Consider the following 17,129-nt stretch of genomic DNA (forward strand, 5'->3'; position numbering starts at 1 on the left):
AAAGTCTACCATTTTATTTTATCTAATTTTGAATTTTTTCAAGGCTTTCCATTCATGTAAATACATCTGTATGTCTTCAGTGAGACAGATTGGTGAGACAGTCCACATTTTCCACAAATCAGATGATTTTCATTTTTTATTTTTATATCTTTTTCCAACATTGAAAATTGATATGTTCTGCCTGTAAAACAACAATTTGAATTGGTGTGGTCTGAACGAAATATTTTTGGAAGGACATTTCTTTTTAAAGTGTAGAACCACCTGTATACATGTATGTATATGTACATTTATTGTTTGGAAAAGGATGGTAGCTTACATGTAGTTAGGGATTCTGTAGATTACCATTGTATGCAGTTTTGCTATTTGTGTTCACAATGCTCAAGAACACATAAGTACTAAGCTGATCGTTTGTTAGGTTTCTCCATCATCCAAATTGACAGAGCTAATAACACCCCCCGGGGGAGTCTATGGTCTCTCTCACGCAGTTTATCTGGCCTCCTCCATGACATTTTGAAAAATGACCGGGGCGAAAAAACGCGTCTTTTATCGACGAGAAAATATGTATCATTGATCAAAATTATACAGGCCGGCAAATCCATCAAATTGAAAAAGTGGAGTAAAGAAAAAGGCTGGAACATGAAGTAAATAGCTCATAAAAACCACAAAAGCAGAGGAGTGAGAGCCTCCCTGTCCAAACTCATCTAAATTGGACAGATACGAGGCAATCTGGGAGCTGCGGAGTGAGTTATAGCCAGCCCTAATCGATAGCGAATCCTTGCAGGTCTAATCCGCCACTTTCGTGCTGTTTTTCGACATCGGGGGGCTCAGCGCCGGAAAGTAACGCTACAATGGGTGGCATCTGTCAGCACCTTTTGATCAGAGCACAGTACGACGAATGAATTATGACACTCTTCAAGTCAATACGGATCATATGCTGACGCCATGTTTAATCTGTGGGCTATGAATATTCATGAGCATGGGTCCAGTCCTAGTGTTCCATGTTTCCTGTGCCTCCTATTGTTGGAAAGTTGTATGCATTTTGCTGAGCCGCTGTTTAAACACGCGCCGTGAATGTGCTTGGGGAAAATCCCATCTAGATTAAACACAGTGACATTGATTCCATTGGTTTAACTCAATATTCTTTGACAGTTTACAACCTTGTTATGAAGATCGTTAATGCATTTGATATGCAGCACCATGTAGTACTTTATAGATGTTCTAAAGTGAGGCCATTGTCTTTGACACGTTCGTTTGCTGTACTGTAGCTGGAAGGTTACGGTTGGTTAGCACACTCATGTAGTTACATCTTAATTTGAAAAATATAGGAAACTGATGTGTTGGTTTAATTAATAGGGCTCTTTTTGCTGTCTCACAGTGAAATGGCAGTTTCAAGCAAATAATTACCGTATTACTTTTTGCGTTTAAAGTTATATTTTCCTACATGTACCTAGCGGCCTACCTAAAGCACAGCTGGCAGAGTGTGTTTTGGGAGGAGGTAGATCCAGAACTTGATCCCCGCAGTAAACCACATGTACATGTACCTGTAAAATGTGCATGTATGGAATATGTAGCTCAGTGTAATCACATGTTGTTGGTACGTTCATCAGCGTCATATCTAGAAAAAATATTGAAGGTTCTGATCTCAAAATTGAGAAATTTTGAGAGCCATTTTGACACTGCATACAGAAATTCAGAGAGCTTTGTATTAGGAGATCCGTGAATGTACATGTATGTATATGTGTACATCTATGCTAGGGGTTTTACATCGGAACCTAATAATTTTTCCGTCATATGTGGAATCATAAGGTGTGTGTTTACATATATTGTGTCTTCTTGTGCCGCAACAGAAGTATCATGCTGATGACACCACATATGACACCCCACCCAGTCGCATTATACTGAAACCGGGCCAACCAGTCATTTTTCCTTGCTCTAACCTTTCAGTGCTGAACGCCAAGAGAGGCAGCAGCCAGTACATGTACCATTTATTAAGTCTTTGGTATGACCCGACCCGGATTTGATCCATTTTTCTCTGGACTTTGAGGCAGACACTCAAACCAAATATGTGAATGAGAGAAATTTGTATCATTATTAAACTTTTGTTTGTCAGCTATCATATTTTTGCTTCTGTAATATTTTAATACAGATTGACTAGTTTGGACACGCAACAGTTTGGGGGCCCACATGTTTTTTTGGGACTAAAATGGCTCCAGAGATGGCCGTGTTAATGAACTTGTACATTTGGATGTAGAATACAGTACTAGGTACACATGAATATATGTATTTATGCTGTAGTCTGGTGCAGTTTGTTGTAGACACCCCTTCGAACAAAAAAAAAATGACACAAAAGCAACAAGCTTTGGCTAATACAAAATGCCAGTAGCAAGAAAGATTTATCACAAATGGCATCAGGATAACAGAGAAAAGCTTAATGCTGAGAACATTTGCAAGTGCACGGATTTGTACAATAATGTTTATTCATAAGGACCCTGTTGGGCCAATTTGGGAAAGTGTGTTATCTGCATTAAGTGCTGTTTGTTTTATGTGAAAAAAAAAGTTTGAATGTCAAAAGTCAACTTGAGCCTTTTTTGTTAAAAAAAATGTAAATGTGAAACACTATATTGGTGGTGTTTTTTCCTTTTTCCTCGTCCGAAGTGTCAGTATATGGTAATCAGCAAGGCTCTAGCATGCTTTGTTATTGCATCAGTGTGTTTAAATAACAAGTTGTTCTTCATACAGAAAGGCTGGAAAATGGAGAGTAAATTATGCACAGCTTCAACAACACTGTGCATGTTATAGCAGGCAAGGGATCACATGTGACTGGTGAAATCCAGCCTCTTGTCAGTTTATAGGTGGGCAGGTCTGTCAGCAACCTCTGAATGGTTGAGTGTTTCCTCCAGGCTCTGCCCGGTTTCCTCTCACCATAATGCTGGCCAGCGTCGTACAAGTGAAATACTCTTAAGTATGGCTTAAATCACCAATCAGATAACTCTTGTCAGTTTTATTCTACGTGTATATGTACATATACATGTATTTGAAGGTAAAAGCTGAAATGGTAACTACAGACATTACCATCTGGCACTACAGTTTAAGCTGAAATGGTAACTACAGACATCACCATCTGGCACTACAGTTTAAGCTGAAATGGTGACTACAGACATTCCCGTCTGGCACTACAGTTTAAGCTGAAATGGTAACTACAGACATTCCTCTTTGGCACTACAGTTTAAGCTGAAATGGTAACTACAGACATTCCTCTCTGGCACTACAGTTTAAGCTGAAATGGTAACTACAGACATTCTGGCACTACAGTTTAAGCTGAAATGGCAACTACACACATTCCTTTCTGGCACTACAGGTTAATCTGAAATGGCAGTTACAGACATTCCCCTCTGGCACTACAGTTTAATCTGAAATGGCAACTACAGACATTCCCCTCTGGCACTACAGTTTAAGCTGAAATGGTAACTACAGACATTCCTCTCTGGCACTACAGTTTAAGCTGAAATTGTAACTACATACCTTCCCCTCTGGCACTACAGTTTAAGCTGAAATGGTAACTACAGACATTCCCCTCTGGCACTACAGTTTAAGCTGAAATGGTAACTACAGACCTTCCCCTCTGGCACTACAGTTTAAGCTGAAATGGTAACTACAGATATTCCCCTCTGGCACTACAGTTTAAGCTGAAATGGCTACTACAGACATTCCCCTCTGGCACTACAGTTTAAGCTGAAATGGTAACTACAGACCTTCCCCTCTGGTACTACAGTTTAAGCTGAAATAGTAACTATAGATATTCCCCTGTAGCACTACAGTTTAAGCAGAATTACATGTACATGTTGGTAAAAATAATGCAGGAATGCTGAAGAATGATTATGATGATGTTGATGATACATTGTCCATCAGAATTCCATCTTGAAAGATCGAAAATTTTAATTTGAAAAATTGAAAGTTTTGGAGTAGACATCCTAAATGTAAATTACTTAGATGATACCCGAATTCTTCTAAATTTGGGACAGATAATAGCCGAGTTGAAAGTAGAATATTACATTTCTTTACCAGCCTTTTGGAAAAGTAAAGATATGAGTATGTTGTTCATTAGATGGTCTAACCATGTGAGGAAAAAGAAACTCAGTCTTCCTGTGGTATTAGATATATATTGGGTAAAATGAGCAGACGAGGTGTCCCAAATTGTAATAGAAATAGGGTAGATTGCTGTTTTATGAAGGTTTGTTGATTTACATGTATAATTAAAGTGGCATACATGTATGTACTATGGCGTCATTCAGGGGCTTTGTGGAGCTGTATTCTCATTTTAATAGGTGTGCTCACTCAGGTGGAAACGTTTAATTAAGTTAAAGAAACTTTTAATAACAAAGAAAGTTTTGTTCATTTCATTAGACCATTCTTTGTTGTGGGTAACATAAACGTGTGGAAAAAGTAAGGTTGTTCTGTGGGAATTTTTTTTATTATTATTGTTCTGGCTAATAAAGAAATAAAGATTTTAAAGAAACAAACATTTGGAAGAAAGTGAAAAAAAAGACAAAAAAAACAAAAAACAAAAAACATACAAATTCTATCAAAATCCCACTAAAATAAAACAGCAACCCCCTATTTTTAGAGGGTTGATCAGGTTAGCCCTAACAAACAAATTTTTAATGATGGCCTTAAATTAAAAAAATGAAAAAATCCTTTCTCTTATTCACTGTCAAAGTAATCTCATAAGAAAATTATCTGCAATAAAATGTGATTTATGAGACGATTATAAGCCGCAATTAGTGAACAGTTATGGGGGTAACTGGTACACGTACATTGTGGTAATTAGCACTAATATCATACATGTAATTGACAGCTGACGAACAAGTTAGATGTAATTGTCATTCACATGAAATAACCATGTCATGTAAATGCCTCATTAATTGTTTAAATACGTACAGGTAGGTCTTTACGCTACAACTAAATGTTGCTGACAATCATATCCGACATTCTGTGGTACTGATGTACATCCAAATCGAGTCACTGCACTGCCGTCAAGCTGTGAAAATTTGTCTGTACATTTATGAAGGCTAATCAGTGAAGTTCCTCCACATGTGTAAGTGAGGAAATCAACATGTACTTTGTTAGTTGGCTGACTTCAGTTACTAGTGTAACTAAAAAGGAAGATACGAAATAAGATTTAGATTAAGATTGCATGAGTATAGTGCCACCAGATGATATCTAGTGTGACAGGATGATATTCAGCATGTCAAGATGATATTCTGTGTGCTGAGGTGATATTCAGTGTGACACAGACAAGATGATATTCAGTGTGACAGGGTGATATTCAGCATGTCAAGATGATATTCTGTGTGCCGAGGTGATATTCAGTGTGACACAGACAAGATGATATTCGGTGTGACAGGGTGATATTCAGCATGTCAAGATGATATTCTGTGTGCCCAGGTGATACTCAGTGTGACACAGACAAGATGATATTCAGTTTGACAGAATGATATTCAGCATGTCAAAATGATATTCAGCATGTCAAAATGATATTCTGTGTTTCAAGATGATATTCAGCATGACACAGACAAGATGATATTCAGTGTGACAGGATGATATTCATTGTGACAGGATGATATTCTGTGTGACAAGGTGATATTCAGTGTGACACAGACAAGATGATATTCATTGTGACCAACAGTGTGATACTGCTTTCAGTGTGAGATCTATCATATTCAGTACATGTACATTAACAATTTGATACTCACTGAAGCAGCATGATATTTAGCATGACATCTCTTATGAGATTACTTTGACAGTGAATAAGAGAAAGGATTTGTTTTTTTATTTAAAGCCATCATTAGAAATTTGTTTGTTAGGGCTAACCTGATCAACCCTCTAAGGCCCAACAAAACATTACTCTATGTGACAGCATGATGTTCAGTGTGACATGGTGATGTCCAGTGTGACATGATGATGTTCAGTATGACATGATGATGTTCATTGTAATGTGATGATGACCAGTGTGGCATGATGATGTTCAGTGTGACATGATGGTGTGATATGATGATGTTCAGTGTGACACGATGGTGTGATATGATGATGACCAGTGTGACATGATGATGTTCAGTATGACATGATGATGTTCAGTGTGACATGATGATGTTCAGTGTGACACGATGGTGTGATATGATGATGACCAGTGTGACACGATGGTGTGATATGATGATGACCAGTGTGACATGATGATGTTCAGTGTGACATGATGATGTTCAGTGTGACATGATGATGTTCAGTGTGACATGATGGTGTGATATGATGATGTTCAGGGTGGCATGATGATGTTCATTGTGACATGATGATATTCAGTGTGACAAGATAATAAAAAGCCCAGTTGAATTATACTGCGTTCAGTGTGACGTGATATTCATTATAACAACTATATTTAATGTGACAACATATTTTCAGCCCCACAACACATTACTCTACATTACATGTATGGGACAACATGATATTTAGTGCAATAAGGTGCGACATCACATGTATGGGACAACATGATATTTAGTGCAATAAGGTGCGACATCACATGTATGGGACAACATGATATTTAGTGCAATAAGGTGCGACATCACATGTATGGGACAACATGATATTTAGTGCAATAAGGTGCGACATCACATGTATGGGACAACATGATATTTAGTGCAATAAGGTGCGACATCACATGTATGGGACAACATGATATTTAGTGCAGTAAGGTGCGACATCACATATATGGGACAACATGATATTTAATGCAATAAGGTGCGACATCACATGTGTGGGACAACACAATATTTAGTGCAATAAGTTGTGACATCACATGCATGGGACAATACAATATTTAGTGCAATAAGTTGCGACATCACATGTATTTGACAACATGATATTTAATGCAATAAGGTGCGACATCACATGTATGGGACAACATGATATTTAATGCAATAAGGTGCGACATCACATATATGGGACAACATGATATTTAGTGCAATAAGGTGCGACATCACATGTATGGGACAACACAATATTTAGTGCAATAAGTTGCGACTTCACATGTATGGGACAATATGATATTCAGTGCAATAAGGTGCAACAAGCTTGCAGCATCAATAGGGCACATGTACATGCTCATGCATGTACACATTTCTGCACGTGCTGACACACCAGCAGAGCTCGGTTTAAAAACCACATCCATAAATGTTGTAATCATCCCCCCCCCTCCCCCCCAGAGTAGGAGAGACCACCCTGTCTGAGTGCTGGCTCTCACCACAGAGCTGTGTTAACAACAACATCTGTTGGGAGGCAAAAATAAGCCTGTAAATCTTGACATTACCATGTGTGATGTATGACTGTATTAGTGCACGCGGAATACAGACATTTTCAGAACTGTATCGAGTAGTCTGATCGTAGGGAAAGTACCTTTCAATCACATTTGTCTATGCTAAACAGTATACTACATGTATTCTAAATGACCTGAAATTTCGCCCACAAATGTGCATTTTTTAGAAGCAAATAAATGCCGTAAAATACTATTTTTAGTGCTGAAACTTACAATTTTCCAGTAGAATATCATCCTATGTTCCAAGAAAACCTTAAAATACCTTTCTAAATTCATTGTATCACTCAGAATAAAAGTTAGCCATGGACGAAATTTATGGCCAATTAGGGTATACATACTGTCAGTAAATGACTTGAAATTTCACCCCAAACAACAGCATTTTAGAGGTAAGTAAATGTCGTAAATTATTAGTTTTGCAAAACTTCCATTTATCAAGTAGGATATCATCTTACCTTCCAAACAATTAAGACTTAAAATATCTGTCTAAATTCAGTGGAGTTCTCTGAACCAGGCAAAATGTATATATGTTCACTTTTAAGACCTACACATGTATAATTACGAAATAGCCATTTGTTATAAGTGTATGATGTGACAAAAAAACCTGTAAGTCTGATCGTGGTGTACTATATTTCACCCACAGTTTAAGTTTAAGTCATTTTTCAAGTGACACCTTTTACTTGATTCTGATTGATTCATCCAAACTATAGGGCCACGTAAATTTTTTGTGTAAAGTTTGCTCAATTGGTTATCAGAAATGCATTGGCATCAAAAGTATGGTTTTAATATGACAAGACTCCAGCATAGAAAGTAAAATCAGAACAGCCACGACAGAGTGATAGTTAGCAGGTTAGCTCTGTTACAGATTTATTCTGTTTGTGCAAGTACTTAAATAGTAGAAAAAACCATTCACATACATGTACCTGCCCTACACCATGGCTTAAGCAGAGCTACATGTGCATGTGGGTAATAAAACAACAAGAAAACCTGCAGTGGAAATGCACATGCACCCAGCTTCAATCTTGATACTCGTCGGAATGTACTGTTGGGTGTATGTCATGTCGGTAACATATAACTGTGTATATCAAGTCTACATTTACTTGTGAAAAACAAAGCAAAGCACTGGACATGATTGGGGTCCAATTACAGAGGTACTGTCTCAGTGGCAGTTACGTAAACATGTACTTTTATGTTTATTTCAGTGGTCATAATTTTCTTCGTAGTTATGAAGGTTGTAGGATTACCAGTCTCAATTCCACTACGTGTAACTACAGTCAGTTCAGCTCTTCCTTAATTCACATGCTTATCTCATACATGTACAACTGGGGGCCTCCGTGGCTCAGTTGGTTAGCTTGCTAGCGCAGCATGATGACCCAGGAGTCTCTCACCAATGGGGTCGCTATGAGATCAAGCCCAGCTCATGCTGGCTTCCTCTCTGGCCGTACATTGGAATGTCTGGCAGCAACCTGCGGATGGTTAAGGATTTTCCCAAAACCCAGTTTCCTCCCACCATAATGCTGGCCGTCGTTGTGTAAGTGAAATATTCTTGAATACAGCGTGAAGCACCAATCAATAAATAAAAACATGTACAAGGACTGTAATTCTTCAACCTTTTCACGTGTTTGCAAAGAGTTTATTCAGTCATATTTTGAAGACATTATTCTTTGAAGACTGTCAAAATTATACTATATGTGAAGCCCTGACGTTGGCCAATCCAACCAAAGTAGTTTTCTCTTCAAAATCAAATTACAAATGTGCATAAATTGCACGTAAAGTTGCTCCTTCGTATGCCAAAAGGGTGAGGAATTAGAGTATGTGTAACTTCAGTCAGTGCAGATGTTCCCTATTTCACATGTTTATCTCATACAGGTATCTTTTACTCAAAGTGCTTGTGCTCAGTAAATCCCAGAAGTTTCATCATTTTGTTCAAAATATGATGCTATGATTTCATTTAATAAATTGTGTCAAAAGTTTTTATCTAAAAATCATTTTTATACTAAAACCTAAATTCCAGCCGTACGTTGAGAATAACTGTCCCCACAAAGTACCAAGGTACATGCTGTTAAAAAGCATATACAACAACAACTAAACACCTGTGCATGATATAATTTCACCACAACAACCATTGACAGCCTTATGTATGACTTGTAGGCCTATACATCATGCGATGGTTTTCTATCACTGCTTTGTTTGTCATATATTCCCGCCGGAGCTCCTAAACATTCAGACTTCATGGGGTGGGGGCAAACATGTGTACTGGTGTATACACCCATGATGTGACTGATATTTACATGGTACTGTATTTTCACACATCTGTATTATAGCTGCATACATGTACATCCTGGTGTGACAGGCCAAGTGCCAGTTGGTTGTCAAACAGCTGTACAGGCATACACTGTAAATCATACATGTAGCTGTCCGTTTCTGTCCACCCAGATACATGTATTCTTTAGTCGTAAGGTGTGACCCAGTTTTCCAACCATGTTGCTAGTGAGAACATTTCGCCAACCGGAAGACCTTGACCCAGCAGTTCAAAACCAACTGTGCTCACCTTGTGGATAGATTTATATAAGGTTTTTGGTATTGTGCTCTAATTTTTATTCTGGTGAATGCAAAACTATCAATATTTTGTTTTTTAATGCCATCAAACTTGATTCTTTGTTTCCTGTCATTGACCACACGTCATTTTACATTCCACATCACATCCACCTATAAAATAAAGCTGAAAATAATGATAATGAAAAATTAAAGTTTTTTTCGCTGTTTACACCAATTTTCTAAAATATTCTCATGGGAAACAAAGGATCATGTGCTCTTGGCCTATAATAGTCTATTCACCATTAAGGGAGTTTTGAGGTGGAACTCTTTTGTCATCAAAGGTAAAACAATCCTACTGTGTCATGTAATGTGTGAAAAATGTTACGCAACCTTTGCTGACATTAATTTACCGATCACCCTTTTTTGAGGCACAAATGACACTCCCTTCCTTCAGTAACTCGTGAAGTTCACGAACACTCAGATTCTCCGTACACTTTATGAAACCTTTTTGAATGCCTATGTCATAGTAAATATGATCAAAATTAGTTGCCTAACATTTTTGGCAGGTCACATGATACAGTTGGACGGTTTTTTACCGTCATTGATTAAAGAGCTCAAACTCAGACCTCCTATAGATTCTTCATACATGTATGCTATTGCAGTGAAAATCTCATTTTCTGATTATTTCATGCACGTGATAGGTGCATTCATCTGCATTCTTCATTCATCTGCATGATGTATGTATTGAATGCTTGACTGTCTCTTGGGGGCCTCTGTGGCTCATTTGGTTAGCGTGCTAGCACAGCGTAATGACCCAGGAGTCTCTCACCAATACGGTCGCTGTGAGTTCAAGTCCAGCTCATGCTGGCTTCCTCTCCGGCTGTAAGTGGGAAGGTCTGCCTGCAAACTGCAGATGGTAGTGGGTTTCCCCCGGTCTGTGCCCAGTTTCCTCCCACCATAATGCTGGCTGCCGTTGTATAAGTGAAATATTCTTGAGTACAGTGTAAAACACCTATCAAATAAATAAATAAATAAATAAAGTGACTGTCTCTTCAGTATACTGTACCTGTCAATTTTAATAATGAAAACTATATCGGAAATTTTTGGCAGAAAGTTGATCATCACAGTTCTTATTGAATTTTGCTATTATTTTACAATGGCCCAAATTCATGTAATTACCTTTCACAAAATGTCAGCTTGGTCTGCGTGCAAGTTTCTGTTCAGATCTGCAGTAAAATTCGTAAAATTTGTAAAGAGGGTCGAATTATAACTTTTTCATTCTTCAGAGTGATTTAAGCACTACAATTAGTACTTGTCATGTACAAGCCTGATACCGGTATTTAGTGAAAAGTAAATTGAGCTTTTTTTGATAAATACAGAAAATTGATTTCATTAGCAAAAAAATAATTTAGGACAAAAAACTGCAGTGTTGTGGCTTCTGTAAATGTATTCAGTGTTTGTCATCATAAATGCATGCAATCTCAGTCTTGATTTTACCACGTCCAAGTAAACATCCATGAAATAAATTATGTAACTAATTGTTCTGATTTTGTCTTTGCAGAACGAGCCGTTGCCAAACTTCAGTTGGATAATCTGGATTTTGCTCGCCGACCTTTGTCGTCATCCCGCTTTCAGGTTAGTACATGTAACTGGATCTGTTCAGCTGGTTTTCTTTATGTGACTCGAGCGTTTTGATTTTCCTTACTATTTATGTAGTAAATTTGTCAACTTCAGCCTCAATATATTTGTCAAGTTATATATCCCATAACTTTCGTTTTGTACCACCACATGCACCTTGCACTTTTCTCTACAACATATCAAAAAATCAACCAAGCATGACCACTATTTTTTCAGCTGTGATGGCTGGAAGTGAAGTCATCACATTTTATTACTTTCGTAACTTCTAGTCCGGTAGGAAATAACACTGGGCAAAGTGTTTTGGGTTCTATCCAAAGCCAACAAAATTCTGATGTAAGTTAACCAGACGCAAAATAGTATTGCAGAAATTTATAGTTTATAAACAACCTAAAATATGTTAGTATTATATGTGGCAGTATTATACAATCAAGAATATTTCACTTGTATGACGGCGGCCAGCATTGTGGTGGGAGGAAACCGGGCAGCGCCCAGGGGAAACCCACTACCATCCGCAGTTTGCTGACAGACCTTCCCATGTATGGCCAGAGAGGAAGCCAGCATGAGCTGGACTTGAACTCATAGCGACCGCATTGGTGAGAGGCTCCTGAGTCATTACTCTGTGCTAGCATGCTAACCATCTGAGCCATGGTGTAAAACAGAAATCAAAGAAATAAATAAAAATTAGAAGTTTGTACAGTTTTAAGTCTTTAATTTGCTGTTTTCATAAAATATGTCTTCCATCCAATCCATTATAAGGAGGGAGGTTGAGCTAAAGTGGGATAATTACAGAATAATAGTGAATGAATGAAAGAAAGAAAGAAGGGGGCAATTTTGTCACAGATGAGGCGTACAGGAAGTAATTCGAAACTGAAATACACAATGTGATACATTCTTTGTTTTTGGATACAAAGCAAATTCTGAACGTTTCTGTGAAGGCAAATTGCATGTACAAACATAACAAAAGACAATTCTTCAGATGAAATCTAAGTGTATGTTTTCTGTATTTGCTGTTAATGCAGGTAGAATTCCATTTCCATAAATGTTACCTGCAGATGTCTGTCTTGATAATTGTCACCATTACTTGCGTATGTGGGTAATTGTTTGGATCACATGAGTGCGTGGGTAATTATTACGGTGACATGCTTACCTCTCATTACTTTGCCCGCTGCTTTAACAAGGATGGTGTTACACACATAATGACTGATGTGTTATTCAGTGCACAAACTTATTGACTCCGCGCCGAGTTTTCAGTATCGAGCAGCTGGATGAGAGGCGGTGATTGCTAAACAAACCGGTGCCTACATCGAGGTGGTGCCTTGTGAAAACCATCGAGGGAAACCCCTCATTACGGCATTTGTCCAATCCGTGGAAAAGACTCTAAACTTTCAACGAGTCCTCTGTCTCGGGGTTCAGTTCATTACGAGGTTGTATCAAAATTCTTCCAACGGCTCCGAATTTAGTGTCACTTGTCTTCGGCTAGGAGATGCTAAATACTGGGCTGTGCCTGGAAGGGCGAACTCGGCAATCGAGTGACAATTGATACGATTGCGTTTGTTGGAATTTCCTCACTCGCCTTTTTCTCGCTTGGGATTGATTTGGGGCGCTGATACGGAAAGAAGGTGTCCGCCGGTGAAGAGACAGGGCTGACATTTTTATTGATCCCCTAATTGATAAGTTTCGTGTCGCTGAGCAATGCGGAACAATCCCCCTACCTTTCCGTGACATCCCCTGTTAAAAGAAATCAGCGGCCTCTTTCAATGGCGCAGCCGACGGAAATGGATGCGTCATGAAATTACCATCCTGTAGACTACAATGCCCTCGTGGAATAAGATAGGACACTGTATACCCAAAACTTGAGACCTAACTACCTTGGTCTTGCTCTCAGGGCGGTTACGTTTCTTCCTTTTTTTTTTTGTGAGCCGTGTCCAGTAGCAAAGGTCTCAGTGCTGGCCATCTATCAAAGTGTAAAGCAATCGGACACACAGGAAACCTGAATTCTCTGAGCTCTTGAGAAGGCAAGGATTTCCTTGATGCCTCTTCAGGGTTGCTAAGAGATACCTTTAGAAACACGGGAATTCCGAGTTTCGAATACTGTAAATGATGCCATGGAATGAGATGCACCACGGGCTCACTATAGGGCTGTTGTGTGTAGACAGTTCAGTCTTCCAACAGTGTTACATGTAAATTGAATGAATGGAGCGTATTATACGTTAATAATTATTGTATCAGCAACAAAGCATGAAAGTGAATGAAAAGGTAAATAACGAAAAATGATTCCATTTAGTGTAAACAAGGTCAAAAATGTGAATGTTTTCATTGAAAATGTATGCACGGTAATTCTTCAACCTTTTCGCATGTTTGCAAGGTTTTTATCCAACCACATTCTGAAGGTGTTATTCTGTGTTGTGTTGATAAAATTGTACTTTTTGTGAATCCCTGGAACTGACCAATCCGACCCATCTAGTTTTGTCTCCAAAATCAAATTGAAAATGTGCATAAATTGCGCTGAAAGTTGCTCTATGATATGTGAAAAGGTTGAGGAATTAGGGTAATGAAAGAGATGGGATATGTGGTTGTACACAGAGCAGTTTATATCAAGATTTCTGTGGAGCCTATAAGATTTCTGCCAAGCATATAAGATTTCTGCACAGCACACAATGTATAAGATTTTTGCTGGGCATATAAGATTTTTGTGGAGCATATAAGATTTCTGCACAGCACACAGTGTATAAGATTTCTGCTGGGCATATAAGATTTTTGCGGAGCATATAAGATTTCTGCACAGCACACAATGTATAAGATTTCTGCCGGGCATATAAGATTTTAGCGGAGCTAACATCAACAATGAGCTGGAATACAGGTATGTGCAAGGAAAGTTTCTGCACAATAATGCAAAAGTTTTATTGTTTTGTGTTTTAATTTTCTCATAGTTTTTGATTAAAGTTAAAGAGAACTACATGTATTCAAAACACTTCACAATGTAATTTGTTTCTTTGCCTTCGAGTTTTAGTCAGTAACATGTACACAATGTGAAATAAGCTACATAGGCTATTTAAAAGCAAGAAAATGTTTAAATTTAGAATCCAATTACTAATTCCACTTTAGATTTAAATGCACATTGCATGAAAAAAATGAAACAGTGCAGTGATTTGGGAAAAAGCTATGTCTTCACTTTCTTCTTGCATGATGTGATGCTGGTGGACCTTTTTTTTGTTGTTGTAATGATTAGTTTTAAATGACTCATTATACTAGCAAATGTGTGATTGTTTCTAGTGTAATTCCAATTCTCTGCTCTTGCGTTTCTTGCATTTAATTATAGGTGAGCCGTTAAAAAGCATTTGCGGCTCAAAAAAGGGGAGACAAATGATGGCGGTTTTGTGTGCATTGCGGAATCTCTTCTGAGTACTATTCAGATAACTAAATGCGATATTGCATAAGGAGTATAAAAGGGACACGTCATCAGTCTTCTAATCGTGGAAAGGCTTGAACTAGGCACGTAGCTTTATATGAAAATTGTCATTGCAGATCAGCCTAAACCTCCCCTTTGGCTGTTTGCACATGTGCTGTAATTCTAAGGATTCTATGGACAGTGGTGAAAGATGTGTTCAGTTCCTTTGTGAGTTCAGTGATTAAAAAAAAAAAAGGAAAGATAAAAAGATTTTGTGGGGTTTGAGTGTAATTGAGAAGGACTATATTGGTTGAGATGTCTTGTTGGAGTTCAATCAGTTGGGTCGTTGTTCAACAGAGAGTTCAGAGAGTTTGGTGTGCTTGTGGTTATTCAGAGAATCATTGTGGTTTGATAGGTGTTCAAAGGTTAGTGTGGTTGAATGGGTGTTCACAGGTGAATTTAGCTTGGTGGATGCTCAAAACATGAGTGTGATCGGGGAAGTGTTCAAAGCTAAATGGTTTATTGGATGTTCAAAAGATGTGTTGGGTGGTTTTCCTAAAATGTTCGAGAATACATTGTATGGCTGGGCTGGCAGTTCAAACTGTTGATTATGGGTGGGTGGGTGGATGTGGATGGGTGGATGTGTGTTCAGAGCTGATACAGTGAGTTTGTGAGGGACATGTACACATACCTGGAGGATTTTTTTTTTTTTTTTGATTGGTGTTTTACGCCGTACTCAAGAATATTTCACTTATACGATGGCGGCCAGCATTATGGTGGGTGGAAACCGGGCAGAGCTCGGTGGAAACCCACGACCATCCGCAGGTTGCTGGCAGACCTTCCCACGTACGGCCGGAGAGGAAGCCAGCATGAGCTTGTCTTGAACTCACAGCGACCGCATTGGTGAGAGGCTTCTGGGTCACTACGCTGCGCTAGCGCGCTAACCGACTGAGCCACGGAGGCCCCCATACCTGGAGGAAGATGCTGGTTTGCTTTAGAAGGATTCACAACATGCTCCATGGCAACACATTGTGAAGAGCAGCTTTGAGAAGCATGAAGTTTACATAGCAATAGCCAATGATTACATGCCTTTGTTCTTGTACAGTTACATGTACCTCCCTGTGTGCCTCTCAGATGTCTGCTTGTTGGTAAAGTTATTTATTCATTATTTGATTGGTGTTTTGCGCCATACTGAAGAATATTTCACTTATACGACCACAGCCAGCATTATGGTGGGAGGAATCTGGGCAGAGCCCAGGGGAAACCCACGGCCATCCGCAGGTTGCTGACAGACCTTCCCACATACAGCCGGAGAGGGAGCCAGCATGAGCTGGATTTGAACGCACAGCGTCTGCATTGGTGAGAGGCCCATGGGTCATTACGCTGTGCTAGCTGCGCTAGCGTGCTAACCAACTGAGCCACAGAGGCTCTCTTGTTGGTAAAGTAACCAACCAGACGATTGCTAGCTCTATGACTGGTGCACAAATTAAGCGATTTCAAGTACAACCTGGGAAAGTACACTTTCTGTGGTATAATAAATCATGTAGTTTGTGCATGGCATATCAGGAAGTGTCAGCTCTTGCCAAGTGATACTAAACTCCTATCCTGTCACTCAACGTGCACTGCCTGTAGATGTATAAATGTACTATCTGTATAATGTACTATATGTACAATTGTATGGCTGTATGCCTATGCATACAAGTCCTGCTACACCCAGGCTAGAGAAATCCTGTGAAAAGTTGGTGCAGGTGAACACCAGGGCAAATCAAATTTGCCGTCGCACAGTTTTGTTCAAAGCCACATTGAGTTGTCTAGGGAATCGACCTGATTACTTCCTCAGCACATCTGAAAGGTAAAATTGGTCCCTTGATAGATTCGGAGGCGGGATACACCTTAACACTGGTGTACAATGCATTTACCTGTACACTTCTGTCTCATTAGAACGTAGCTGTGTTGGGAGACAGATCTGTCAAACACGTTATATGTGGAGGGCGATGTCGAAGGATGACATTTCGGAAACCCCTGGGGCCCGTGTTACCAAGTTGTTCCATCGCAACATCGAGCACATTCACCATGGTGACATTTTTCAAATTCGAGATCTGTTTCGTTCTTCCCAGCTTATCTTTTGAAATTGACTGGTGTTTTACTCGTATCCAAGAATATTTCACTTATACGATGGCGGCCAGCATTATGGTGGGAGGAAAC

General features: G+C 38.9%; 1 protein-coding gene across 1 annotated transcript in view; it reads left to right on the forward strand.

The window, feature by feature from the left end:
- Positions 1-17,129, forward strand: part of LOC135480201 (heparan sulfate 2-O-sulfotransferase 1-like) — a 108,495-nt gene that overhangs the window by 22,212 nt on the left and 69,154 nt on the right. Inside the window, exon 2 of the mRNA XM_064759972.1 lies at positions 11,460-11,533. Coding sequence (XP_064616042.1) covers positions 11,460-11,533 — 74 coding nt within the window. The remainder of the gene's footprint in view (positions 1-11,459; positions 11,534-17,129) is intronic.

This window comes from Liolophura sinensis, chromosome 13 (assembly GCF_032854445.1).
Source record: "Liolophura sinensis isolate JHLJ2023 chromosome 13, CUHK_Ljap_v2, whole genome shotgun sequence".
Lineage (NCBI taxonomy): Eukaryota > Metazoa > Mollusca > Polyplacophora > Chitonida > Chitonidae > Liolophura > Liolophura sinensis.